We start from the raw sequence: 22,554 nt of genomic DNA on the forward strand, positions 1-22,554 counted from the left end.
CCGGCACCGCTGCCAAATGGTGAGGTGGCTGCTGGGGCTTCACACTACTGCTGGCAGCCCCCCGGGTGCTCCACACTGCCAACAGCAGCCCCCCGAGTGCTCCACACTGCTGGCAGCCCCCCGAGTGCTCCACACTGCCAACAGCAGCCCCCCGAGAGCTCCACACTGATTACTGAAGCCCCCCGAGTTCTCCACACTGCCAAGAGCAGCCCCCCGAGCTAACAGCAGTGTAGCTGAGCTGACACCCAGCGCTGGTGCAGGTGCCAGTGTGGGGCAGAGGCGGGCACAGAGGCTCAGCCTGGCCCCCTGCACGGTGTGTCGCACCCCAGGTGGCACAGGGGTGGCAGAGAGCAGCACACGGTGTCGTGCCCCCATGACGTGATCTGGCATGAAGGCTGGCACCAGGCACCGCTTCCCGCAGCGGCAGGGCAGAGCCCTCAGCAGGGGCTGGACTCAGCCCCCCGAGCCCTGGCAGCCCCACGCTGGGGCGGCTGCTCCTGGGGACAAGTGGCTCATTTCACGTGGCTCTTGCCATGCTCGCAGCTCACTCGTTGCTGACAGCGAGAGCCTCCTGCACCCCCAGAGGGAGCTGTGAGAGGCTCAACACCTCAGAGCTGCAAATTCCTGCCACCTTCAGCACCCACCCCACTGGCTGCAGAGAGTTTGAGCCCCGCACAGAACCCGAGGCCCCCCAGGTACTCAGCACAGAACCAGACCGTGGGGAGGATGAGGGTGGAGGACAACAGTGAATCCCCTCCATGAAGGCCACGCTGGCAGAGCCCAGGTGGTGCCAGCAGCATGGGGATGGCTCTGTCCAGCTATGTGGGGCTGCAGTAGCACAGGTGAGGGGGCCAGGGCTCAGAGCTCCACAGAGGTGAGATGAACCACCGTGGTCCCACTAGCTCCACTTGGAGCCCCTGGTTGGGATGTGCTGGGCAGGGACACTGTGGGAGCTGGATTGTGTCAGTGTGGACACACCTGCCCAGGGGCAGCAGTGCTGGCAGTGACAGCTCCGTGGGGCTTCTCTCTGGCACAACAGGCAGGCTTGTTTAGGACATGGCACCCTCCCCAGATGCACAGCCCTGCATCAGGCACGCCCTGCCCCTGGGGGACTCTACACCCAGCATCGGGACTCTGGCACCATCGACCTCATTTCACTGCTCTGCAGCTGTGGAGGCACCATCACAGCCCACGGAACAGCTGCAGCTGGATGATCCCCTGAACCACCATCCACCCCCTGTCAGAGTCCTTCTCTAGCCAGTGGGGCAGGCCACCCCAGCTGCCTGCAGTCCATCGCCCTATGCTCGGTGCCTTGAGATGAGGCAGGGTGGACCTGTTGATCCGTAACAGAACAGTCGCTCTGGAACTGCATCTTCAGGGTCTGGGGGGCACGCTGGGCCACAAGCCCCCGGGCCACGGGAATCAGATGTGAAGACCACCGTTTATTGATGCTCTGACTGTCCACAGCAGAGCCACAGCAAACCCCGTTTTCAGGGGGAGCATCCCCAGCCTGCAGTGACCCCAGTTCTGTGCCCATAGCACAGCCAGCTCAGGGCCATTTCTGCTCCTCTTCTCCACTTCCCCTCCTCTCTTCCCTCAGGATGTGCCATGGGAAGGTCAGAGTGACGCTCGGGGCAGGACACCCTGTGTGCAGGCAAGGGCTCAGAAATGGCTGAGCACAGGTGGAGAAGCACATCGTGGGCACAGCTGCTGCGCAGCAGGGCAAGAGCAGATCCAGGCCTGTCTTGGCACCATCTTCTCCCTGGGGCAGTGGGGGCTGAGGCCACAGGGGATGGTGCTCCCCTGAGAAGAGCGGGATGGCTGCTGCCAGGACCCCGCGTGTCCCACCTGCCACGGCCACACGCGCCCACTCCAAGGGCTCTGAGCCGCGGTGGGGTCAGGCAGGGCACAGGCTGGGGACAGGGATGGGACATGGCTTCTGCCTCACATCCGATTTGCTTTCCAGGACAGGTAGCAGTTCCAGACGATGGCAACACATTGGACAACAGCCAGCCTGGGGACAGAGGGGACAGGGTCTGCAGCTGCCGCCTCACGGGGCACGGACTGGGCGCCAGGGCCGCAACCTTACCTGTGCTGCAGAGGCACAAAGTAGAAGTTTGCAACTTGGACGGGTGGCCAGATCTGGGCAGAGAAAGGGAGGAGCAGTGAGGAGCCCTGCCAGGGTCCCTGCCCCACACCCACCCCTGCCTGGTGCTCAGGCTGTCCCACAGAGCCCATGGCAGCCCCATGGAGGAGACAGGCAGGGACAGAGATCTGCCAGCACTCACACAGTAATTGGTCATCAAGGCATCCATGTAGTCCTGCAAGAAAAAGGAGGTGTGAGCACTCGGCCCCCATCCTTGCCACTGGTCCCCCCAACTCCACACTGCCGGGCACGGAGCCCCTGCAGCCCTGCCCATGCCTTCCCTGCCTGAGGGTGGCAGGGAGAGGGTGACCAGAACCATCCCCCCCGAGAGCCCTTTGTGCCACAGCCACGGCACATGGGCAGATGGCTTCTCTCCCCAGTGTGGGCTGTGAGCCCCTCTCCAGCTCAGTGCCCCCCCAGCCCCCTCCTGGGCACCATGCAGCAGAAATGGAGAAAGGCACTGAGCTGGGGCAACTGTTTTGGGACTCCAAGGTGCTGCCTTGTCCTCCTGCCACAGCCAGGCCGTGTCACATCCCTGTCCCATGGCAGCAGGACAAGTCCCTCATCCAGCTTGGCCGTGACTCAGCCAGGAGGCCGGGCTCCTCCTGCCGCTGGCCAGCAGCCCAGGACGGGCTGAGCAGGTGCGGGGTGATGGATGCTCTGCTGACGCTTCCTCTGCGTGGGGAGAGGCGGATGCACCCCAAGCCAGGGGTGAAGGTGCTGCCAGAGCTGCTGCCCAGCCCCCAGCCCATCACCCCCTCGCAGGTCGGGGCTCGCCAGGAGCCACAGCTCGCACGAATCACCAAGCAGGGCAGGATTCCCTGGGGAAGGCAAGGCAGGATCCATGGCACGAGCTGGTCAGGATGCAGCAGGGGAAGATGGACTGGAGTGCTCAGAGTGCTGCCTGTGCCCACGATCTGTTCATGTGTGTCCTTAGGGTGCCTCGGAGCACTCCATACCCCGTCCGTGACTTGCATAGAGTCTGACGAAAGCAGAGGTGATGGGATCCTGCCCTGGGATCTGCTTCCTGCACTCTGGGGGAGGATGAGGGGCATGTATTGGCAGCCCAGAGTGTAGCAGGCTGGTGACTGGGTGCTCCCATGCAAAGGAACAAACCCTGGGTGGTGGCACTCGGGCAGAGCTCCAGCCAGGCTGGGGCCGTTCACACGCAGCTCCGGCAGCATCAGTGAGCGAGGCTGGTGTTGCCACTCCTGGCAGCCACACGACCACCCCAGCATGCCTCCTCCTGTGGCAGGTGGGCACCCACTCCCCAGTGACTCACTCTGGACACGCTGACTCAGTGTTCACACCGGTTTCCAGCAATTACTGTTAATGGGAGTCATCTCGGTAATTGCTCTGGAGACCCAGCCAGGAGCGGGGCTGGACAGCATGCCCATGGCACCCGTGTCTGGCTCCGGTGGGACCCCAGTACTCACCCACAGGACACCCACGCCAGAGGAACCAGGCCTGGCACCAGTACTTGGACTGGCAGCACTGGGCACCCAACACGCCCAGGGCCCTGGGACCCAGTGCCTGGCCATGGGCACGGACACAAACAGGAGCAGCCGTCAGGGCCAGCACACAGGGAGGAGCTGCCAGGGCCCCACGGCTGCCCAGGGCCCCTCAGGGCTGCCCAGGGCAGCAGCACGTACCTGCTGGATCTTGGACCAGTTATCCTGCACCGACAGCCCGTTCACGGCCCCTGTGACAGCCAGGAAGCAGCCGAGGAAGCACGGCGCGAAAGCCCCCTGCGAGAGAGGAGCCACGGCCCGTGCTGAGGAGCTTGTGGTGCTTGAAGCCAGGCTGGCCATGGGCAGCCTCTGTGAAAATGCCCCCCCCAGCCCTCCACTTAAGTGAGGCTGGGCCCAGCTCAGGCACTGGGCTCTCAGAGCAGGCTGGAAACCTGCCAGAGGGACACAGCTGTCCCCACTGCTCCATCCCACTGCCCCAGTCCCACGCAACACCCTCACTATTGTCACACCAACCTGGTCTAGGATCACCTTCTTCACAGCCACAACCTTTGTGTTCCCTGGGATGAGCCAATCCAGGATCCTGTACCAGCTGCCCACAACAGGGCCCTGCAGGAGCCAGGGGGTGAGGAGCAGTATCTGCCCTCACTGGTCACTGGGGTCAGGGCTGGGGGGATCCAAGCTGGTTACATGGCCCTGCTCCCGCCCTGGACCACAAAGACAAACTTGTCCTATGCTGCTCCTGCTCCATGGAACTGGCCCTGCCCATGGCTGCTGGAGGTGGCACCAGGATGGCCCAACTCTCACTGCACCACCATGGTCCCACTAGGCTGAAGGAGCCTCCCACTCCACCCCAGCCCACCCCATCCCACCCCGCTGCCACTCACCACAAAGCAGAAGCCAATGGCCATCATTCTCAGGGTGCGGGGGCACTGGTGCCCATGCAGCCCCCGCTGCTCCACCAGCTGCTGCGCAATCACATCCCCAGCTCCCATGAGGGCCCCTGCAACCAGCACAGCCCACTCAGGCAGGTGAGACCCCTGTGTGGCCTGCCCACAGCTGGGCCCCCTGCCCCAGGATGCCTGAGCCTGCTCCAGCCCTGCCAGCTGTCCCAGCTGCAGCTCCCCACTGCCTGCACCAAACCCCAGGGCACAGGCGTCCCACTCTGCCAAGTGCCTCGGGCCTCCCAGGACACCGCAGCATCTCTGGTGAAAACGGTGTCCAGCTGCACCCCGACCCTGTGACCCGGACTGGGGCTGACCCTCACCCAGGGTCCACAGTGCCTGGGGCTCTCAGAGCAGAGCCTGTCCAGCTGCTGCCCGTGATCTCCACCGCAGCCTTTCCCACAGCACCCCCAAAGCTCTCCCTGGACACCGGGCAGGCTCTGCTGACTGTGATCCCCTTCACAGAGAGCAGCTCCAGCAGCTGGGATGGGCAAAACGAGCTCCCCACTGCCCAGGCTGTCCCAGCCCCTTGCCACAGCTGGCTGCTGGCACAGCTCCTGGCCCTGTTTCTAGATCAGTGTCCCTGGTGGGGTGCTGCCCGGCTGGGTCTCTGGCAGCTCCTGCTCCATCCTACACCCCTGACCCCATCGACGCAACTCGGCTGGCCCAGTGCTGCCCCCTCCAGCTGCTCCCCCGGCCCTGGCGGCTCCTGCTCCCTCTCCCCACTCCCCCTGGGACGGTTCCCTGGCAGGTCTCCAGCCACACTGCCTCTCTGCTCCGTCCTTGGAAGCCCTGAGCCCAGCAAGCCGTCAGCCTGATGGGTGCCAGCCCCAGCAGCCCCTGTCTGACAGCCCCAGCCATGACCAGCTCGGTACCAGCTGTACCCCAGGGACTTCCTCAGTGGCTCCTCATGGAAAAGGGCCCAGCTCCCTGTCCCCACACCAAGCCACATGGTCCCCAAAGCTCACTGGCAGGGCCAGCCCAGGCTCTGCTGCCCCACAGAGCTGCTGCACTCCCAGCAGCACCACCTGCTGCTTCACAGGTTCCATCTCCTGCCCCAGGATCTGAGGGTCTGTCCCCAGCCCTGAGAGACCCCACAGCCCCCCACGATGGCAGAGCAGCCCCATCAGCTCACGGGCCACAGCGGCACCGGGCAGGGGGTGGAGGCAGGTGCTGGACTCCAGGCACAGAGCCCTGGCTGCTGGCAGCAGCACTCCCAGGAGCTGCAGTCCCAGGAGCTGGGTGCAGGGCACGGAACTCATGGAGAACACAGCAGGCACCTCTTACTCATCCAGTGCCAAAGACTCAGTGCCCAGAAGTGATGAGGCTGTGCCAGGAGGGACAGACCTGTCCGTGCATCCCTTCCCAGGCCTGGGGATGCAGCCAGATCCAGCCCCCTGCAATGAATGGCTTTGGCCACAGTGCCTGCCCAGGGTGCCATCAGCACAGCCCAGCCACAGCTCCTGTGCATGGCTGGAGCTTTCATCCCAGCCAAACCTGGTGCCCAGAGTGCCTAGCAGCCCCCCAGGCTGATGTTCTTGTGACCAGAGGACTCTGAATGGGGCCCAAACCTGAGCAGGGCACCATCTCCGTGCCCATGGCATTGCCATGGCAGGAGCAGGGGACTGCTCTCCACAGGCAGAGGGACAGGAGGGTCACGGCTGCAGGCACGTGCTACTGCCCACTGTGCCCAGGCCCTGCTGGCAGCCTGGCCCAGGGCCCAGGATGCAGGAGGCAAAGCCCTGCCTGACCCCAGACCCTCGGACGGCAGCTCAGCCAGCAAGTGTGGCTGCACACAGCGGGCACAGCCAACTGCCAGCAGCTCCCTGGCCTGGCCCCAGCTGGCAGCACTGGGGTCTCTGGGAGCAGCGAGAGAAGGCAGGGCTGGAGGTTGGGATAGACCTGGCACAGGGCTGGGAAGCTGCACGGACCATCACAGCCAGCAGTGGGGCTGAGCCTGGCCGTGCATGGAGATCCTCGTGGAAGCTCTGAGAGCAGGGGTGCTCACACCCCCCTGGCTGGAGCTGGGCACCTGCTGCAGCAGGAAGAGCCCAGCCCGAGGGCAGAAGCTTCTGGGCTGGTGGAACCATGTCCAGCAGCAGCCCAGCATCCAGAGAGGCTGTGCCCCGCAGCCCTGCAGGCTGGCAGAGCCCTGGGGACAGGGGGCTGTGCCACAGCAGCACCAGCTCCCACGGGAAGCAGCAACAGGCAGAGCAGAGCCGAGGTCAGAGCCAGCCCAGGGCCACAGTGAGCAGGGGAGGGGTGGGCAGGGCCGGCCCTGGAAGCCCGTCCCAGCTCTCCATTGGTCTCCTGCCAAGCACAGGGGGACGTGCTGCCAGCAATAGACTCCGTGACATCCGATAAAAATAACAGCAGGAACAGCAAAGCGGCCTGGCAGGGCCCCAGCAGCCAGGCAGGGGGGCATCGTGCCACCCCCCCGCAGCTCTCAGGGCTGAGGGCCAGTGCCGGCTCAGCGAGGGGAGCCCCCGGCTCAGCAGGGCACCCCCAGGCCCCGGGGCTGTGCTTTCCCAGCATCCTGGGCTGCTGGGAGCAGGAGGGCAGGGGCAGCAGTGGCAGGGCAGGGAGAATCGGGGCAGGAGCAAAGTGGGGGTGACAGGGAGGCTGCGAGCAGGAGGTGAGCACGCAGGGACCCCCCCCTGCTCCAACCATCAGTGCAGCACAGGCACCACACAGCCCTGAGAACATGTGCCACAAGCAGGACACGCTCCCCCACCACCCAGACCCAGCCACAGGTGGGGTGTGGGGAGGGAGCAGGGCAGGGGGGGCAGAGCTGCCCCAGGGCTGCAAATCCTGGGAGAAGCAAAGTCATGAACCAACACCAGGGCAGATCTGTGGCACCTCACAGCTCTGCAAGCAGCAGCAGTGTTAGGGAGATTCAATCCCCTGTGCCGAGCCCCGGGAGCCTCTCCTCAGGCAGCACCTCTATGCCTTCAGCACTGACTGTGAATGACTTGTGAATTCCCCGTGTTGCAGCTCAGCATCCATCCCCTCCCAGGGGAGGGGGACCCCAGGACAGCCTCCCGCCGGGTCTGGGTGTGAGGGCTGTGATTCCTTACAGTCCCTGCTGTGGCTCCAGCACAGGCCCCTGACGCAGACCTCCTGAGCAGGGAGCGGGCCAGGGCCCCTCCCTGGTGTGACATGGGGGTCCCTGCTGAGCCTGGGCATGGCAGCCCCTCTTCCACCTAGGACAGACCCCTGAGGCACTGGAAGCCCCCCAGCTGTGTTCAGCCCTGCCTCCCGCAGGGTGATGGTGCCCACACAGCGGGGTGAGGGGCTGGGGGGGCCGTGCGTGGGCAGAGGGTCCTGTGCTGATGGAGACTGTGAGCAAAGAGCTCAGCACACCGGGGAGAGCAGGGACCACGAGGGGCATGTGCAGGGGGGACAGGGTGTGTGCCAGGGAGGGTGGGCCGTGTGCCAGCAGGGGTGAGGGGAGCTGTGCTCTGGGGGGCTGTGTGGGGTCTGGGGGGGGGGAGGGGGGCTGTGCAGGCCCGGGGCAGGGCAGGGGGCTGTGTGGGGCAGGGGAGAGCTGTGCTCTGGGGGGCTGTGTGGGGTCTGGGGCGGGGCAGGGGGGCTGTGCAGGCCCGGGGCAGGGCAGGGGGCTGTGTGGGGCCTGGGGCAGGGGGGCTGTGCAGGCCCGGGGCAGGGCAGGGGGCTGTGTGGGGCAGGGGAGCTGTGTTCCGGGGGGCTGTGCGGGGTCTGGGGCGGGGCGGGGGGCCTGTGCAGGCCCGGGGCAGGGCAGGGGGCTGTGTTCCGGGGCCCGGGGTCTCAGGGCGCGGCCGCAGCAGGAGCCCGGCCCGTCCCTTACCGGCTGTGAGCGCCTGCGCCGCCCCGGGCCGCCGAGCCAGCAGCCGCCCGCAGCCCCTCCAGACCGCCGTCATGGCCCCGCGTGTCGCGGCGCGGTGACGCGTGTCGCGGCGCGGTGTCGTGTCGCGACCGAGAGCGTTTATTGGTCAGTAGCGGCCCAGCACCGTGGCCAGCAGCGCCATCCGCATGTACATCCCGTTCTCCGCCTGCCGGAAGTACGCGGCGCGCGGGTCCGAGTCCACCTCCACGCTGCGGAGTGACGTCATCAGCGGCACCGCCCCCCCGGCCCGGGGCCCTCAGGATCCCCCCGGGAGGCGCCCACCCCCGCGGGACTCCCCCGGGACACACAGACCCACAGCTGCAGCCCCCGCCGATCTGAGCTCTCCCCCGGGACACACAGACCCACAGCTGCAGCCCCCGCCGATCTCAGCTCTCCCCCGGGACACACCGACCCACAGCTGCAGCCCCCGCTGATCTCAGCTCTCCCCCGGGACACACAGACCCACAGCTGCGGCCCCCGCCGATCTGAGCTCTCCCCCGGGACACACAGACCCACAGCTGCGGCCCCCGCCGATCTGAGCTCTCCCCAGCCCTGCCCACCACCCCGCCGTCCTCCTGCCCCAGACGCCCCCACACTCTGCAGCTTCCATGGCCCTGCCAGGCCCCCCCTGCAGCACCACTGCCCCAGACACCCCCAGAGCCCTCCCTACAGCCCCCGAGCCCGGGGTACCCCCACTTGTGCCCTGTAGAGTCCGCAGCCGTTCTCCCAGACACCTCCCCACACGCTCCCTCCAAAGCTCCCCTGCCCCCCGAGCCCTGCAGCCGCCCTACCCCCGTTCCCCCCTCCCCACCTGATCTCGTTGACACGGGGCAGGGGGTGCATCACCACCATCCTCTCCTTGGCTCGGGTCATGATGTGGGGTGTGAGGATGAACTGCCCGAAGCACTGAGGGAACACACAGAGCCCTGAGCTGGGCCAGGGGAGTCCCCACACCCCCGGAGGGCAGCAGGACCCAGGCTCCCCTCACTCACAGCCTCGTACTCCTCGGCCCGCTGGAAGCGCTCCTTCTGGATGCGGGTCATGTAGAGCACATCTGTGTCTGGCAGCGCTTCCTCGATGCTCCCGAACTCCTCCTGGGGCAGCACCGTAAGGTTGGAGGGGGCACAGGGCCTGAGAGTGTGTGTGGGCCAGCCCCCACCCTGCCCCTCACCTGCTGGATGCCCCGGGAGGCCACAAAGCTGGTGATGTCGGGGGGCATGCGGAGGCCGGGAGGGGTCACGTAGCGCAGGTTGACGCGGTACTGGGTGAGCAGGCGGGCCAGGGAGTGCACCGTGCGCCCGTGCTTCAGGTCACCCACCATGGTGATCTGGGGAGAGAGGTCAGCCCAGCCTGTCCGGGGCCACTCAGGGCCTAGACAGGGCCCCTTGACCAGCCGGTTGTGCCGTCTGGCCCCTGCACCTCACCGTCATCCCGTTGACTGTGCCCAGCTCCTCGCGGATGGTGAAGATGTCCAGCAGCGCCTGCGTGGGGTGTTCCCCCACCCCGTCCCCGGCGTTGATCACCGGCTTGCGGCAGTGCCTGGCGGCCAGCTGGGAGCACCAGCAAGGCAGGGCAGGTGAGCACAGACAGGGCACGATTCCCAGCCCCGACCCAGCTGGGGACCACATCCCTGCCCCACAGCACAGGTCACCATCCCTGCCATCGGGGCAGAGTCCCCAGTGCCTCCAGGAAAGAAGGCAGCTTCCCTCAGCCCCTCACCTCAACAGCGCCAGGCTGGGGGTGCCGCAGCACCAGCACATCAGCGTAGCAGCACATGGTCTGCACAGAGTCAGCCAGCGACTCGCCCTTCTGCACAGAGGAGGTGGCTTCGGAGAAGGACAGGACAGAGCCACCCAGCCGGCTCATGGCTGCTGCAAAGGAGCTGCTGGTCCGCGTGCTCACCTCGTAGAACATGGTCGCCATCACCTTCCCCTGCAGGGCCAGGCTGTCACCTCGGGGAGCCCTGGCATCCCCGGCTGGTTCAGGGCTCCCTCGCGGTGCCCAGGGCACAGGTGTGCACTCTGTGCACGGCTCACCTTGAGGATGTCCAGGCTCCGCTCCTTCTGCACCAGCATGCGCAGGGTGTGTGCCACATTGAACAGGTGGGACAGCTGCGGGGACAGGTGGCGCGGGAGGCACCAGGGCTCAGCTGGGGCACAGGAAGCACCGCAGCACCCACAGCCCCGCACCCACCTGCTCCTTGGAGAACTGCCGGACAGAGAGGACGTGCTGCCCGACAAGGGGGTGCAGCAGCGGGGAGGTCTGGAAGTGGGGAGCGCGCTGAGGAGACGCCTGGCGCGGGACAGGGCCCAGGGGGTAGAAGTGGCTGTCCTGGACCCCCGCTGAATCTGTGGCACCGAGAGCAGCTGGTCAGCCCACGGGAGTGCTCCGAGGAGCCCAGGCACCAGCCTCAGACCCCGGATCCCCAGTGTGGGCCCCTGCTGCACTCACCCAGTTCCGCTGCCTTCCTGCTGCCCTTCTCACGAGTGTCCTCGGCTGGGTGGGAGAGGGGAGCGGTGGTATTAGGGGTTGTGGGGAGTAGCGGCACCCCAGGGCCCCGCTCTCCTCCTGGCACGCTGCCAGCGTGGCACAACCCTCCTGGCCCTTGGCAACACCAGGTGAAATCAAGATGGGCCCGATGCCAGGGTGATGGTCAACCAGAGAGGCAGTCCAAGCCCCACGCTGTGCTGTGACCCTCTCCCTGCAATTCCCAACTGGCCACCCCCCCAGATCACACTGGCAGGTGAGGGGTCCCTGAGGTGAGCTGGGGCAGGAGGGGAGTGGGCGGCCACAGCCATGCCCTGTCCCACAGCGCCCAGTCCCGGTGCTGGGTGCCGTCAGGGGCCCGTGGTGGGCAGCGCAGGCAGCCCGGGGCCTGTACGGCACCTGGGGGAGGGGATGCACTCATGGGCTGCAGTCAGTGCCATTAGTGAGTCCCCCCCCAGACATTACCGGTGCCTCGGGCGCCCGGGCGGTGCGCGGCTCCCAGCCTCCGGAATGCTGAACGGGACACAAGGGCTGGCATCAGCGGGGCCGCCCAGCCACGCTCCCAGACCCGGCCCCCCAGGCAGCGTGCCCGCCGCTCGCCCGCCGCACCGGCCGCCCCCCTACCTGGCAGCCCGGGGTCGGAGGCTCGGTGGATGCGGGGTGGGAGGTGGAAGCGTGTGTCACCTGCCGGGCCGGGCCGGCGCGGGCTGGGGGCTCGCCCACGCAGCACATCACCAGCCATGTGCCGGGACTGCTCGGGGGTCTGAAACGAGAGACCGAGCTGGAGCTAGGGCGGAGAGGGACCCCCTGCCAGCTGGGTACACCCCAGTACCTTCACACTCTCCTTGGTGGGGGCCCCATGTGGCAGCAGTGCAGCTCCTGAGGGCCACTTCTTCACATCCTGTCCATAGCCAGGGGGCACCAGCACCTGCAGCCATGGCACAGATGGGATTAGGGAAACGGGATCAGCACTGGGGGACCCCCTCTGTGATAGAGAACATCCTCAATACAAGAATAAAAAGAGCTCGGACCTTACCTGCCCATCAATGTAGGCAACCTCCCCACGCAGGACTACCCTCCGCACTGTCCCCTTCACCTGCATGCCCTCAAAGGGGGTCCAACGGGCCTTGGAGAAGACTGTGCTGCTGGGGATGATCCATTCGTGCTCCAGGTCCACCTGCCAGGACAGTGGGTCAGAGGCAGAAGGGTGGGGGCTGGACCTGGGGCGCGTGGGCAAGGACACACCTCCACAAAGGTGTCCTCCTGCGCTGGTAGCCCAAAGATCTTGCGAGGGTTCTCATAGAGGCGCTGGACGATGTCCTCCACACTGAGTCGCCCCTCAGAGACGGCCGTCAGCAACAGCGGCAGCATCGTCTCCAGGCCAGGGTACCCAGGGGGCAGCTCCTGCCCCTGCTTCTCCTCCAGCGTGTGGGGTGCTGCAGGATGGGGCTGGTCACCGGAGCCTGTCCCCACCACCTTCCCCACCCCACGGCCACCATCCCTGGGGACTTACCGTGGTCAGTGGCAAAGCAGTCGATGATGTCCATGTTCTCCCAGAGCGCCTGCACGTCCTGGCGGGTGCCCAGCTCCGGCCGCACGGCTGCACGGCCCTTCCCGAGGCGCCCCAGGTCATCCTGGCTCAGGAAGAGGTGGTGCGGGGCCACCTCGCACGTCACCGGGATCCCCCTCTGCTTGGCCGCCTTGATGAGGAGGATCTGGGGCAGCCGTGGTTAGTGGGGAACCCACAGGGCGCCGTGCTCCATCCCTGGAACCCACGGCTCGCCCTGCTCACCTCCTCCCTGCGCGCCACGTGACAGATGTGGACAGGACGCTGGTACAGCTGGGCCACCATCAGCACGGCAGCCACCGTCTGCCGCTCCGCGTGCGCCACGATGGGCAGGTGCCGCGGCCACTGCTCCAGGTGCTGGGGAGAACGGGGCTGCTGGGCACCGGTGCGGCGAGCAGATCCGCCCTGTGCCAGCCCCTGCCCTCCTGCTCACCTCCATCCACAGCGACACGTCGTCCATCCTCAGGCTGGAGAAGGTGTCGTTCAGGTACATCTTGAGCCCAGCGGCTGCACCAGCCAGGGGGCCCAGAGTGCCAGCATTGTCCAAGGAGGCCCCCAGGAAGAGAGCAAAATCGCAGCGGGCCCCAGCCTCAGCCAGCTGCAGGACAAGAGGCAGCGGGTGCTGTGGCGGGACCGGTCCTGCCACCAGCAAGGAGCCCACCATGGCTGGCACAGGAGGGGATGTGAGGCTGGCAGCAGCTCCTCACCTTCTGTGCCAAGGCGAAAGAGGTGGCATCGGTGATGGCAGGGCTGGTGTTGGGCATGGCACACACCATCGTGACACCCCCGGCCAGGGCGGCTGCTGTGCCCGATGCAAAGTCCTCCTTGTGGGTGCCACCCGGCTCACGGAGGTGGACGTGGACGTCGATCAGGCCTGGGGAGTGTCAGCGTCAGCACTGGCAGCTGCTGGCCACAGGGGATATGAGGGACGAGGGCCATCCCGCCAGCGCAGCACAGAAACATCTCTCCCCGCCGTGCCTGCAGACGTGCCCAGCCCCGCTGCCAGCACTGTCCCGGTTCCGTGCTGCCCCCATGGGGCCACCGAACACCCACCTGGCAGACGGATGAGCTTCTGGGATGTCATGCAATCCACATGCATCTTCAATGGGGGGGCTGCCCCGATCTGGCCCAGTGCCTGCAGAAACAGCGGCCGAGGCAGGACCCTAGGTCAGGAGCAGGGCCAGCGTGATGATGCCTCTGCGAGCAGCACCCCAAAAACAACCCCTGCACAGTGACACCCACACACAGTGCCTGCCCCACAGCACCCACAACACGACTTCCACAACCCTACCTCGCTCCCTTTCCTTGCACCCGTGGTCCCCACGTGCCCCAGCACATCTTTACGTGTCCCAGCCCACCTCTACGAAGAGCTTTGTGCACTTGATGTCGATGATGAGGGGCACGGAGTAGTCGACAGCCAGGCGCCGGGTGCGGTACCCCTTGGTGACAAAGGAGGAGAGCCGGCGGCCCCCCGAGTTGCGCATTGAGAGGTTAATGACCATCTCAAAGTGGTTCTCGGCCAGGTAGTCCAGGATGCTGCGCTGGGTCTCCCGGGCACCAGCCTCGCTGCTGTCTGCCTCCTCAAAGTGCCAGTCCACAGCCTTCACCTGCAGGCAGTGACCCCGTCAGGGCCCTGCAACACCCCAGGAGTGACCCTGGCCCTGCAGGCCCCAGCCCTGACCTTGATGCCATGCTCGGTGTAGAAGTCGGCGGTGCCGAGGCTGGCATACAGGTTGTAGCCGAGGCTCTCCAGCGTCCGCACCGTGGGCAGCAGCTCGCTCTTGTTCTGAAATGAACCAGGGGCCGGTCAGAGGGCAGAGAGGGAACCCCAGGCTCCCAGCACTTCTACCCCCACGTGCCTTGTAGCTGCCGATGGTCAGCAGAATGTTCTTCTTGGGGATCTTGAAGCCGGTGCTGAGCATGGCCTTCAGGTACGCCTCGCAGCGATTCTCGCCAAAGCAGGCAACCTCACCCGTGCTGGTCATCTCCACACCCAGCACCACATCAGCGCCCGCCAGGCGTGAGAAGGAGAACTGGGGCACCTGGGGACAAGGGGACGCTCAGGAGCTGCCTGACCCTGCACCCCAGCCTGGCCCCATGGCCCCCACTCACCTTAACACCAACGATGCCTGTGCCTGTCATCAGTCCCACAGGCTCCACATCCTCACCCATGATCACCTGGCTGGCCAGAGCCACCAAGTCCACACCCAGGGTCTTGGAGACGAAGGGGAAGGAGCGGGAGACACGAACATTGCACTCTATCACCTTCAGCTGGTCATCCTAGAAAAGAGAGAGCAGAATGAGGCAGGGCTGGGGACGTGGAGTGAGCACCCACCTGTGCAGTCCCCAGTCCCAGGTACCTTGGCGATGAGCTGCAGGTTGAAGGGCCCTGTGACCTGCAGCTCCTGCCCAATGGCATGGACAATGGCCTTGATGCGCTCCAGCGTCTTGGGGGTGATGTCCTGTGGGGGGGTCACCAGTGTGGCATCACCCGAGTGCACCCCAGCGTTCTCCACGTGCTCCGAGATGGCGATGGCCACCACCACACCGTCACAGGCCACCGCGTCCACGTCAATCTCCTGTGAGCGGGAACATGGTCACAGCCTGTCCCTGGGGTGGGGGCTAGGGCTTTCAGGGGGCATCCCAGGGCTGGAGCAGCCTCCTGGATGGACCTTGGCCTCCTGGATGAACTTGGAAATGACAACAGGCTGCTCCTTGGACACAGCCACGGCGTTGCTCAGGAACTTCTCCAGATCGCTGTCCGAGTACGCCACGTTCATGGCAGCACCGCTCAGCACGTAGGAAGGGCGCACGACACAGGGGTACCCCACCTTGCAGCAGAAGTGCTTGGCTGACTGTGGGAGAGATGGAACCTCAGCGCACGCGCAGAGAGCCGCCCTGAGGCAGCCCTCTCCTGTTTGCTGGGCCCCACCTCCATGTTGGAGAGCTCCTTCCAGAGGGGCTGGCTGATGCCGATGGAGTCGAGCAGGCGGGAGAACTTGAAGCGGTTCTCGGCCGAGTCTATGGCCTCCGGGGACGTGCCCAGGATGCGGCACTGCTGCCGGTGCAGGGCCATGGCGATGTTATTGGGCAGCTGCCCGCCCATGGACAGGATCACACCCTCAGGGTTCTCCAGCTCGTAGATGTCCATCACCACCTGCAGCACCGTGCAGGGCAGAGGGATGGCTGGGACAGAGCCATGGCAGCCCTCACCCAGCCCTGCAGCTCTCAGGGCCCCAGCCCCCTCACCTCAAAGGAAATCTCATCGAAGTAGAGACGATCACACATGTCATAATCGGTGCTCACCGTCTCAGGGTTGTAGTTCACCATGATTGTCTTGAAGCCCATCTATTGGGAGTTGGGACAAGGTGAGCCCAGAGTCCCCAACCCCTACCCAGCCTCATCCTCTGACTGGGGACACCCACCCCTCGCTCCACAGGGTGCTGGGGCCCGTCTGACCTTGCGGAGCTCCTGGATGCAGCCAACTGCACACCAGTCAAACTCGACACTGCTGCCAATGCGGTAGACGCCGGAGCCAATGACCATGACATGAGGCTCACGGAAGGCCAGGTCGTGCTCAGAGCCATTGTAGGTCAGGTACAGGTAGTTGGTTTGGGCTGGCCACTCTGCTGCCACGGTGTCGATCTGCTTCACCACTGGCAGAATCTTCAGGTCGTGCCGCATCTTCCGCACGGCCAGCTCGGTGCTGCACAGAGCTGGGTGAGCGCCAGGATCGAGGCAGGGAGCAGAACAGGGCTGTCCCCATCCCATCTCACCTGAGCACGGCCAGGGCCACCTGCTTGTCGGAGAAGCCGAGCTGCTTGGCGCGCTTGAGCACGGCGGGCGGCATGGTGCTCTGTGCACCCCGGTACGACTCCAGCAGCAGCGCGTGGTCCGTGATGCTCTTCATCTTGTGCAGGAACCAGCGGTCAATCTTGGTCAGCTCATAGAGCCGCTCGATGGAGTACCCGGCCTGCAGCGCCGCTGCCAGCACGAAGATTCGCTTGTCCGTCGGTGTCTCCAGCTCCTGCCGGGCCAGGGGTTGAGTGTGGCCGAGGGAGGCAGGTGGCCCCCTCTCCTCCCAGAATGGCACAGCCAGCACAGACACCCAGACCCCAGTGCTCACCATGTCTGAGGCCGGCTTCACTGTGTGATCAAAGCCCACACAGTTCTCGTCCACCATCCTCAGAGCCTTCTGGAACGCCTCCTCAAAGTTCCTCCCAATGGCCATGACCTCCCCTGCAGAAGGTGGGGTGAGCAGGAGGATCCCGTGCCCGCCGCGTGCCCCACCAGTGCCGCCCTCCTGCGCTCACCCACGCTCTTCATGGAGCTGCCGATCTTGGTGCTGACGCGCAGGAACTTGCTGAGGTCCCATCGCGGGATCTTCACCACACAGTAGTCCAGGCTGGGCTCAAAGCTGGCCGTGGTGGAGTTGGTGACAGAGTTCCTGAGGAGGTGACAGGGGTCAGCAGCTGGGGCCATCCCACCAGGGCAGCACCTTGTCTCGTGCTGTGGTGGTCCCTCACCTGAGGAGGGGCAGGGGGATGCCCAGAGCAAGTTTGGCAGCCACATAGGCCAGCGGGTAACCAGTGGCCTTGCTGGCCAGGGCCGAGCTGCGGGAGAGCCGGGCGTTCACCTCAATGATGTAGTACTGTGGGCAGCAGGCGGGCAGGGTCAGTGGGTGCCATGGCACAGGCCAGACCCGCTGTGTCCCAGAGATGCTGCAGCGGCACAGCCTGGTGGGACAGCATGGGGCAGGACCCAGATCCCCCAGGGCGAGGCTGGCCGGGGATCAGGAGCGGGAGCCAGAACCCGTAGGGAGCTGCAAGTACCTGCTCCGACTCGGGGTTGAGGGCAAACTGGATGTTGCACTCGCCCACGATGCCCAGGTGCTGCACCACCTTGATGGCTGTGCGCCTCAGCATGAAGTACTCGGTGTTGTTGAGGGTCTGACTGGGTGCCACCACAATGGACTCGCCCGTGTGGATCCCCAGCGGGTCCAGGTTCTCCATGTTGCACACCTGGCAGTGGGGAGGTCACTGTAGGCTTGGGGTTCCCCCATGGCTCCACGTGCTGTTCCTGGTGGGTCCCTCCCAGTTCACACCACATCCTCCCCTGCCCAGTCAGGACTGGAGTACACGGGGTGTTCCACTGGGTGGAGAGCTGGGGTGAACACCCCAGCACAGGGGTGCAGGGCTCTGGCACACAGGGTGCAGCTCCCAGTGGCACACAGCAGCTGTGCCAGCACCACTGAAGGCACTGGGGAACCCTCCCTGGGGACAAGGAACAGTGCGAGCCCCCAGCCCCTGCCCCACATTTATCCCTCTGCAGCAGCCGAGGCCTCCCTCCATCCCCTACCGTGACACAGTTGTTGTAGGCATCTCGCACCACCTCGTACTCAATCTCCTTCCAGCCTTTCAGGGACTTGTCCACCAGCACCTGGGAGGTGTGGGTGAAGGCCTGGCTCACCAGAGCCACCAGCTCCTCCCGGCTGTTGGCAAAGCCGGAGCCCAGCCCCCCCAGGGCGTAGGCGGAGCGCACCAGCACCGGGTACCCCAACCGCTCAGCTGCAGCCTGCGCCTACAGGGAGCAACGGGGTCATGGTGGGAACAGGAAGGACAAGACCCTGCCCTGTCCCACAGCCCCCCAGACCACCCCAGACCTGCTCCAGGGAGGCAGCCGCCTCGCTGGGCGCCACGTGCTCCCCGATCTCCTCCATCTTCTCCACAAAGACCTTGCGATCCTCTGTCATCTCTATGGAGGCAACGGGCGTGCCCAGCACCCGCACGTGGTAACGCTCCAGAACCCCCGCCTTGGTCAGCTCCACGCCACAGTTGAGGGCTGTCTGCCCCCCGAAGGTCAGCAGCACCCCGTCAGGCCGCTCATTCCGGATCACCTGGGGGGGTACGGGGCGGTGGGACAGAAACCAGGGTGGGTCCTGTGTTTTCCAGCTGCCTCTTCACCTGTGTGGCCCCTCAAGTCCCTTCCAACCCTACCCAGCCCTACGTGCGCCAGGCTCTAGGCCATCCCCCAGCCCAGCCCCAAGCTCATCTCCCTGAGCTCCACCATCCCCACGTTCCCAAATCGCCCCCTCCCAGGCAGCATCCCGGGGTGCTCACCTGGGTGACGTACTCAGGGGTGATGGGCAGGAAGTACACCTTGTCTGCCAGGCCCTTGGAGGTCTGGACCGTGGCGATGTTGGGGTTGATCAGCACCGTCTGGATGTTCTCCTCCTTCAGCGCTTTGATGGCCTCATGGGGAGCAGAAGGGTCACAGTTGGTGGCCCCTGGGCCCCCGCCCCCCCTGTGGCCCCTACCACCCCCTATGCCCTGGGGTGGGCACTCACCTGTGACCCCGAGTAATCGAACTCGCCTGCCTGCCCAATGGAAAGGCCACCAGAGCCCAGGATCAGCACCTTGCGGGGCCGGGCTGCATCCCCCGCTGGTGCCTTGGTGTAGCTCAGCCGCTCCTGCAGGCGCTCCCGCACTGGGGGGGGGACGTGGCACGCTGGGGACAGGGCATCCCCGTGCACAGCCCTGTCCTGCAGCCCTCGGCCCGTGGTCCCGCCCGTCTCTCACACTCACACCCACCTGTCCGGGAACTGCCGTGCCCGTCCCGCAGGTCCCGCGCCACCTCCACAAAGACATCAAAGAGACCCTCCAGGTCTGTGGGGCCGGCGCAGTGCTCAGGGTGAAACTGGACACTGCGGAGGGGATCAGGCAGGGCACATCACCATGACCCACAGCCACAGCCCCCAACCCCACACGTGCTGTCGCCCCGCACGCACCTGAAGAAGGGCTTGTGCTGGTGGACCAGGCCCTCGTTGGAGCCATCGTTGGCGTTGGTGAAGAGCGGCAGCCAGCCGGGCGGGAGGCTGCCCGTCTCCACCGCGAAGCCGTGGTTCTGCGCCGTGATGAAGCAGCGCTGCGTGTCCTCGTGCAGGCAGGGCTGGTTGTGCCCACGGTTCCCATACCTGTGTGGCAGGACAGGTGTCAGGCAGCCCCAGCAGCCAGGACCCCTGCAGTGACTCCGGACTCCCACTCACTTCATCTTGTAGGTACGGGCACCGAGGGCCAGGGCAAGCAGCTGGTGTCCCAGGCAGATCCCAAAAATGGGCTTGGGCTGGGGTGCATCCAGCACCCGGCACAGGCTGGACACCGTCTCCTGGCAGAGCTGTGGGTCCCCAGGGCCATTGCTGATGAACAGCCCATCAAAGTCTGTGTCAAGAGAGCAGCAGGGTCAAAGTGGGGCCCCTCAGCATTACAGCAGGGCCCCCAAGATCCCCACAGACTCACAGTGGGCACTCCTGGCTACCAGCAGAGAAGCCAGAGAAGCACCCTGAGCCTGCAGCTCCCTCGACACCCCAGCAGGGCTGCAACCAAGGTGTTCTGACCCCACAACACCCATTCAAAGGGCAGCAAGGCCCAGCCAGTCCCCCATGGCGCCCCTCACCCTGAGGGACACCAATACCACAGTCCAGAGTCCCCCATGCCAATCACAGCAAGGCAGCCCAGGCCCATGGCCCTGCTCCTGTGGTGCCACACTGAGGGCCCAAGCCCCAAAGCCTCCAGGAATGATGACACCGAGGCTCCCCACCCCACCTGCGTTGAGCAGGACACAGGTGCCTGCTGTCCCCAGCAGCAACCATGCAGACAGTCCCTATGCCAGACCCCATTCCTCCCATCCCCCCCCCCGAGTGTCCCCAACCACTGCCATCTCACCTGCAGGGTCCAGCGGGTGGTCCCAGGGCACCACAGTGACAGTGGCCCCCCGTTTGCACAGACACCGAATTTGGTTGTTCTTCAGGCCGCAGTCGAGGGCCGTGACACGCAGCGACCCGCCCGGGTTGAACACTCGTGGTGCCTGTGGGAAGGGAAGTGGGTTGCCCGGACTCCTGCTGGGGCCAGCCCCCCGCAGTGAGGGGCTGCACAGCCCCCCGCTGTCCCCAGCCCCGCTCAGACTCCCCACCACACCTTCAGTGACACCTCCTGCACCAGGTGCTTCTCGTTGGGATCCTCGAAGGAGAGGCTCCCCTCGGGGGTCCCATCCGGCACCAGCTTCCCCAGTAGCGTCCCCTTCTCGCGGATCTTCTTTGTCAGTGCCCGGGTATCCACCCCTGCAAGTGGGCTGTGAGACACAATCCCACGGTCCTGGCCCAGCCCAGCCCTGTGCCCCAGCAGCATCATCACCCCCAAACAGAGGGTCAGACCCCCGGTGGGCAAATTTCCACAGAGACGGGTCTGGTTTCAGAACTTGCAGACCCATAGCCCCCACCCCCCCCCTACTCTGCTGTCTCCCCAGTCCCACCTTGTAGCCCAGGGACATTCTGCTCCTTCAGCCACTGGTCCAGGGAGTGGGATGCGCTCCAGTGGCTGGGGGTCTCTGAGCACTCGCCCACCACCAGTGCAGCCACATGGATCTTGCTGGACTCAAACCACTGCAGGGAGAGAGGGTCACCAGCCCTGGTGAAACCCCATGGAACACAAACCCCATTCCCACAGCACAGGACCAGCCCTCCCAGTGCTGGGCTGTCACTTGCCCCCACCTTGGCCCACACATATTGCAGCAAAGTTGAGCCTTAGTCCAGCAAAGTCCCTGGATCAGGGAGGCCCAGGATGGGGTGTCCAGGCCCCCACAGTGCTGCTGGACTGCAGCCCACTGCCCACATTCCAACATGGCCCGTGCCACGGGACGCCTCAGCTTGGCTCAGCTGCAGCACAAACCAAGCCGATGGGAAAGCACCCACCCACCAGCCACAGCCTCGCCAGCGAGGTCCAGACATGCTGGTATCTCCTGTCCCATGGGACCAGGGCTCAGGTTCCTGGAAGCACAGGCCACAGCAGAGACCTGCACACCACAGGCCTGGAGAGCGCTGCTAACAGCGAGACCCCCCGGGTCAGAGCGGGGAGGCCGGCACAGCACGGCCCCAGCAGGGCTGGACTCTGCCCCGGGATGGGCAGCGTGGTGACCAAGGGGCTGGGAGGGGGCTGGGGCCTCGAGCAGCCCCTCTTCCCAGCCCCAGCCCTGCCTTATCACAGGGGTTCGAGACTCCCGCCTTGCAACAGAGCCCTGGTGAGGAAACACACAGCCCCACACCCCACGAGCTGCGAGGGCACCCCAATCCCAGTGCACTGGGGTCTCCCCCTGCCCAGCCCCCGTCCTCGCCGTGTCACAGCACGCCGGGCCCCGCTGCGGCCCTGGGCCCCGAAGCGTCGGGGTCAATCAAACATCTTCCTGCCCCCATGTGCCACTCACTGTGCCCTGGCACCCCGCACGTCCCGCCCTGGCACCTCGTGCCATCCGTGCCACCCTGGCAGCGTCCCGTTCTGCCACACGCCGGGCGACACCAGCGCGGGACCCGCAGCCCCTCGCTCACCCTGCTGAGGCCGAAGGCGTCGGGCTCGTCCCGGGGCACTCCGTAGTTACCCACCAGCGGGTAGGTAAGCACCAGGATCTGCGCCTTGTAGGAGGGGTCGGTGAGGGCCTCGGGGTACCCCACCATGCCAGTCTGGAACACTGCGGGGGATCGCGATGGGGGTGATGCGGGGCGCTGCCCGGCCCCGCGTCCCGTCGGGGGGCACCGAGCCAGGCACAGCCGGGCCGATCCCAACCCCGCGCCCCTCGAGGCCCCACGGAGGGGCCCCGAGCTGACGGAGTCCCCGGGCCGGGCCGGATCCCCGGTTCCCGCTCCTTCCCGCGCCGCCGCCCGTCTCGGGCCGCCCCACGGCATCCCGGCCCCGGCCCGGCCCCCCGGACGCACTCACCCACTTCCCCCGCCGCGGCGGCCCCGACGGCCCCGAAGGGGCGGCCGGGCAGCACCGAGCCGTCCTGCAGCACCAGTCGGGCCATGGCGTCGCCACGTGCGCTCCGGCGGCTCCGCGGCGGGGACCGAGCGGGGTGCGCGCCGCTGGGCTGCGGCGGCGGCGGGAGGATCCGGGGCGGGGCCGCGCCGGGGCCGCCCCGGGGCGGGACAGCGGCACCCGGTGCAGCGGCCGCGGGGGCTCCGCGGGGCGAGAGCGGGCACGGAGAACAGCACCGAGCCGGGGCCCGACCGCCGGTTCCCGGGGCGCGGCCGG

General features: G+C 66.1%; 2 protein-coding genes across 9 annotated transcripts; both read right to left on the bottom strand.

The window, feature by feature from the left end:
* Positions 1 to 1,422: 1,422 nt before the first annotated feature.
* MPV17 (mitochondrial inner membrane protein MPV17) lies at positions 1,423 to 8,509 on the bottom strand. Of its 4 annotated transcripts, XR_015772298.1 has the most exons (8): positions 8,386 to 8,509; positions 4,503 to 4,618; positions 4,132 to 4,224; positions 3,799 to 3,894; positions 3,583 to 3,679; positions 2,289 to 3,472; positions 2,090 to 2,142; positions 1,952 to 2,014 (listed from the first exon to the last, which is right to left on the bottom strand). XR_015772298.1 is itself a non-coding variant. In XM_088053733.1 (7 exons), exons 1-7 carry the CDS (start codon positions 8,456 to 8,458, stop codon positions 1,945 to 1,947), a joined length of 534 nt encoding a protein of 177 aa, XP_087909859.1. In that variant the 5' UTR covers positions 8,459 to 8,509; the 3' UTR covers positions 1,423 to 1,944. The 4 variants fall into 4 exon arrangements, 3 of the variants coding, with proteins under 3 accessions (XP_087909859.1, XP_087909861.1, XP_087909860.1); XM_088053733.1 differs by lacking the exon at positions 3,583 to 3,679 and having other exon boundaries at positions 1,423 to 2,014; positions 2,289 to 2,321; XM_088053735.1 differs by lacking the exon at positions 3,583 to 3,679 and having other exon boundaries at positions 1,423 to 2,014; positions 2,289 to 2,321; positions 4,132 to 4,254.
* On the bottom strand, positions 8,505 to 22,356 carry CAD (carbamoyl-phosphate synthetase 2, aspartate transcarbamylase, and dihydroorotase). Of its 5 annotated transcripts, XM_014261306.2 has the most exons (45): positions 22,243 to 22,356; positions 21,855 to 21,994; positions 20,786 to 20,915; positions 20,452 to 20,594; positions 20,200 to 20,341; positions 19,524 to 19,695; positions 19,266 to 19,451; positions 19,069 to 19,181; positions 18,825 to 18,964; positions 18,598 to 18,729; positions 18,141 to 18,374; positions 17,837 to 18,058; positions 17,311 to 17,499; positions 17,005 to 17,129; positions 16,792 to 16,925; positions 16,605 to 16,717; positions 16,255 to 16,505; positions 15,938 to 16,184; positions 15,728 to 15,826; positions 15,411 to 15,635; positions 15,151 to 15,333; positions 14,839 to 15,057; positions 14,591 to 14,758; positions 14,338 to 14,520; positions 14,160 to 14,264; positions 13,837 to 14,085; positions 13,532 to 13,613; positions 13,186 to 13,352; positions 12,912 to 13,076; positions 12,704 to 12,835; positions 12,425 to 12,626; positions 12,157 to 12,347; positions 11,948 to 12,088; positions 11,744 to 11,839; positions 11,536 to 11,674; positions 11,377 to 11,424; positions 10,876 to 10,920; positions 10,618 to 10,772; positions 10,461 to 10,535; positions 10,144 to 10,356; positions 9,849 to 9,974; positions 9,596 to 9,751; positions 9,417 to 9,518; positions 9,236 to 9,330; positions 8,505 to 8,633 (listed from the first exon to the last, which is right to left on the bottom strand). In XM_014261306.2, the coding sequence occupies exons 1-45, from the start codon at positions 22,325 to 22,327 to the stop codon at positions 8,531 to 8,533; spliced, it is 6,762 nt and encodes a 2,253-aa protein (XP_014116781.2). In that variant the 5' UTR covers positions 22,328 to 22,356; the 3' UTR covers positions 8,505 to 8,530. The 5 variants fall into 5 exon arrangements, with proteins under 5 accessions (XP_014116781.2, XP_014116783.2, XP_087909857.1 ...); XM_014261308.2 differs by lacking the exon at positions 11,377 to 11,424; XM_088053731.1 differs by having other exon boundaries at positions 11,536 to 11,662; positions 16,255 to 16,717.
* Between the last annotated feature and the right edge of the window lie 198 nt (positions 22,357 to 22,554).

This window comes from Pseudopodoces humilis, chromosome 3 (assembly GCF_049639895.1).
Source record: "Pseudopodoces humilis isolate 2021_Gansu_Grassland_sample_001 chromosome 3, ASM4963989v1, whole genome shotgun sequence".
NCBI lineage: Eukaryota > Metazoa > Chordata > Aves > Passeriformes > Paridae > Pseudopodoces > Pseudopodoces humilis.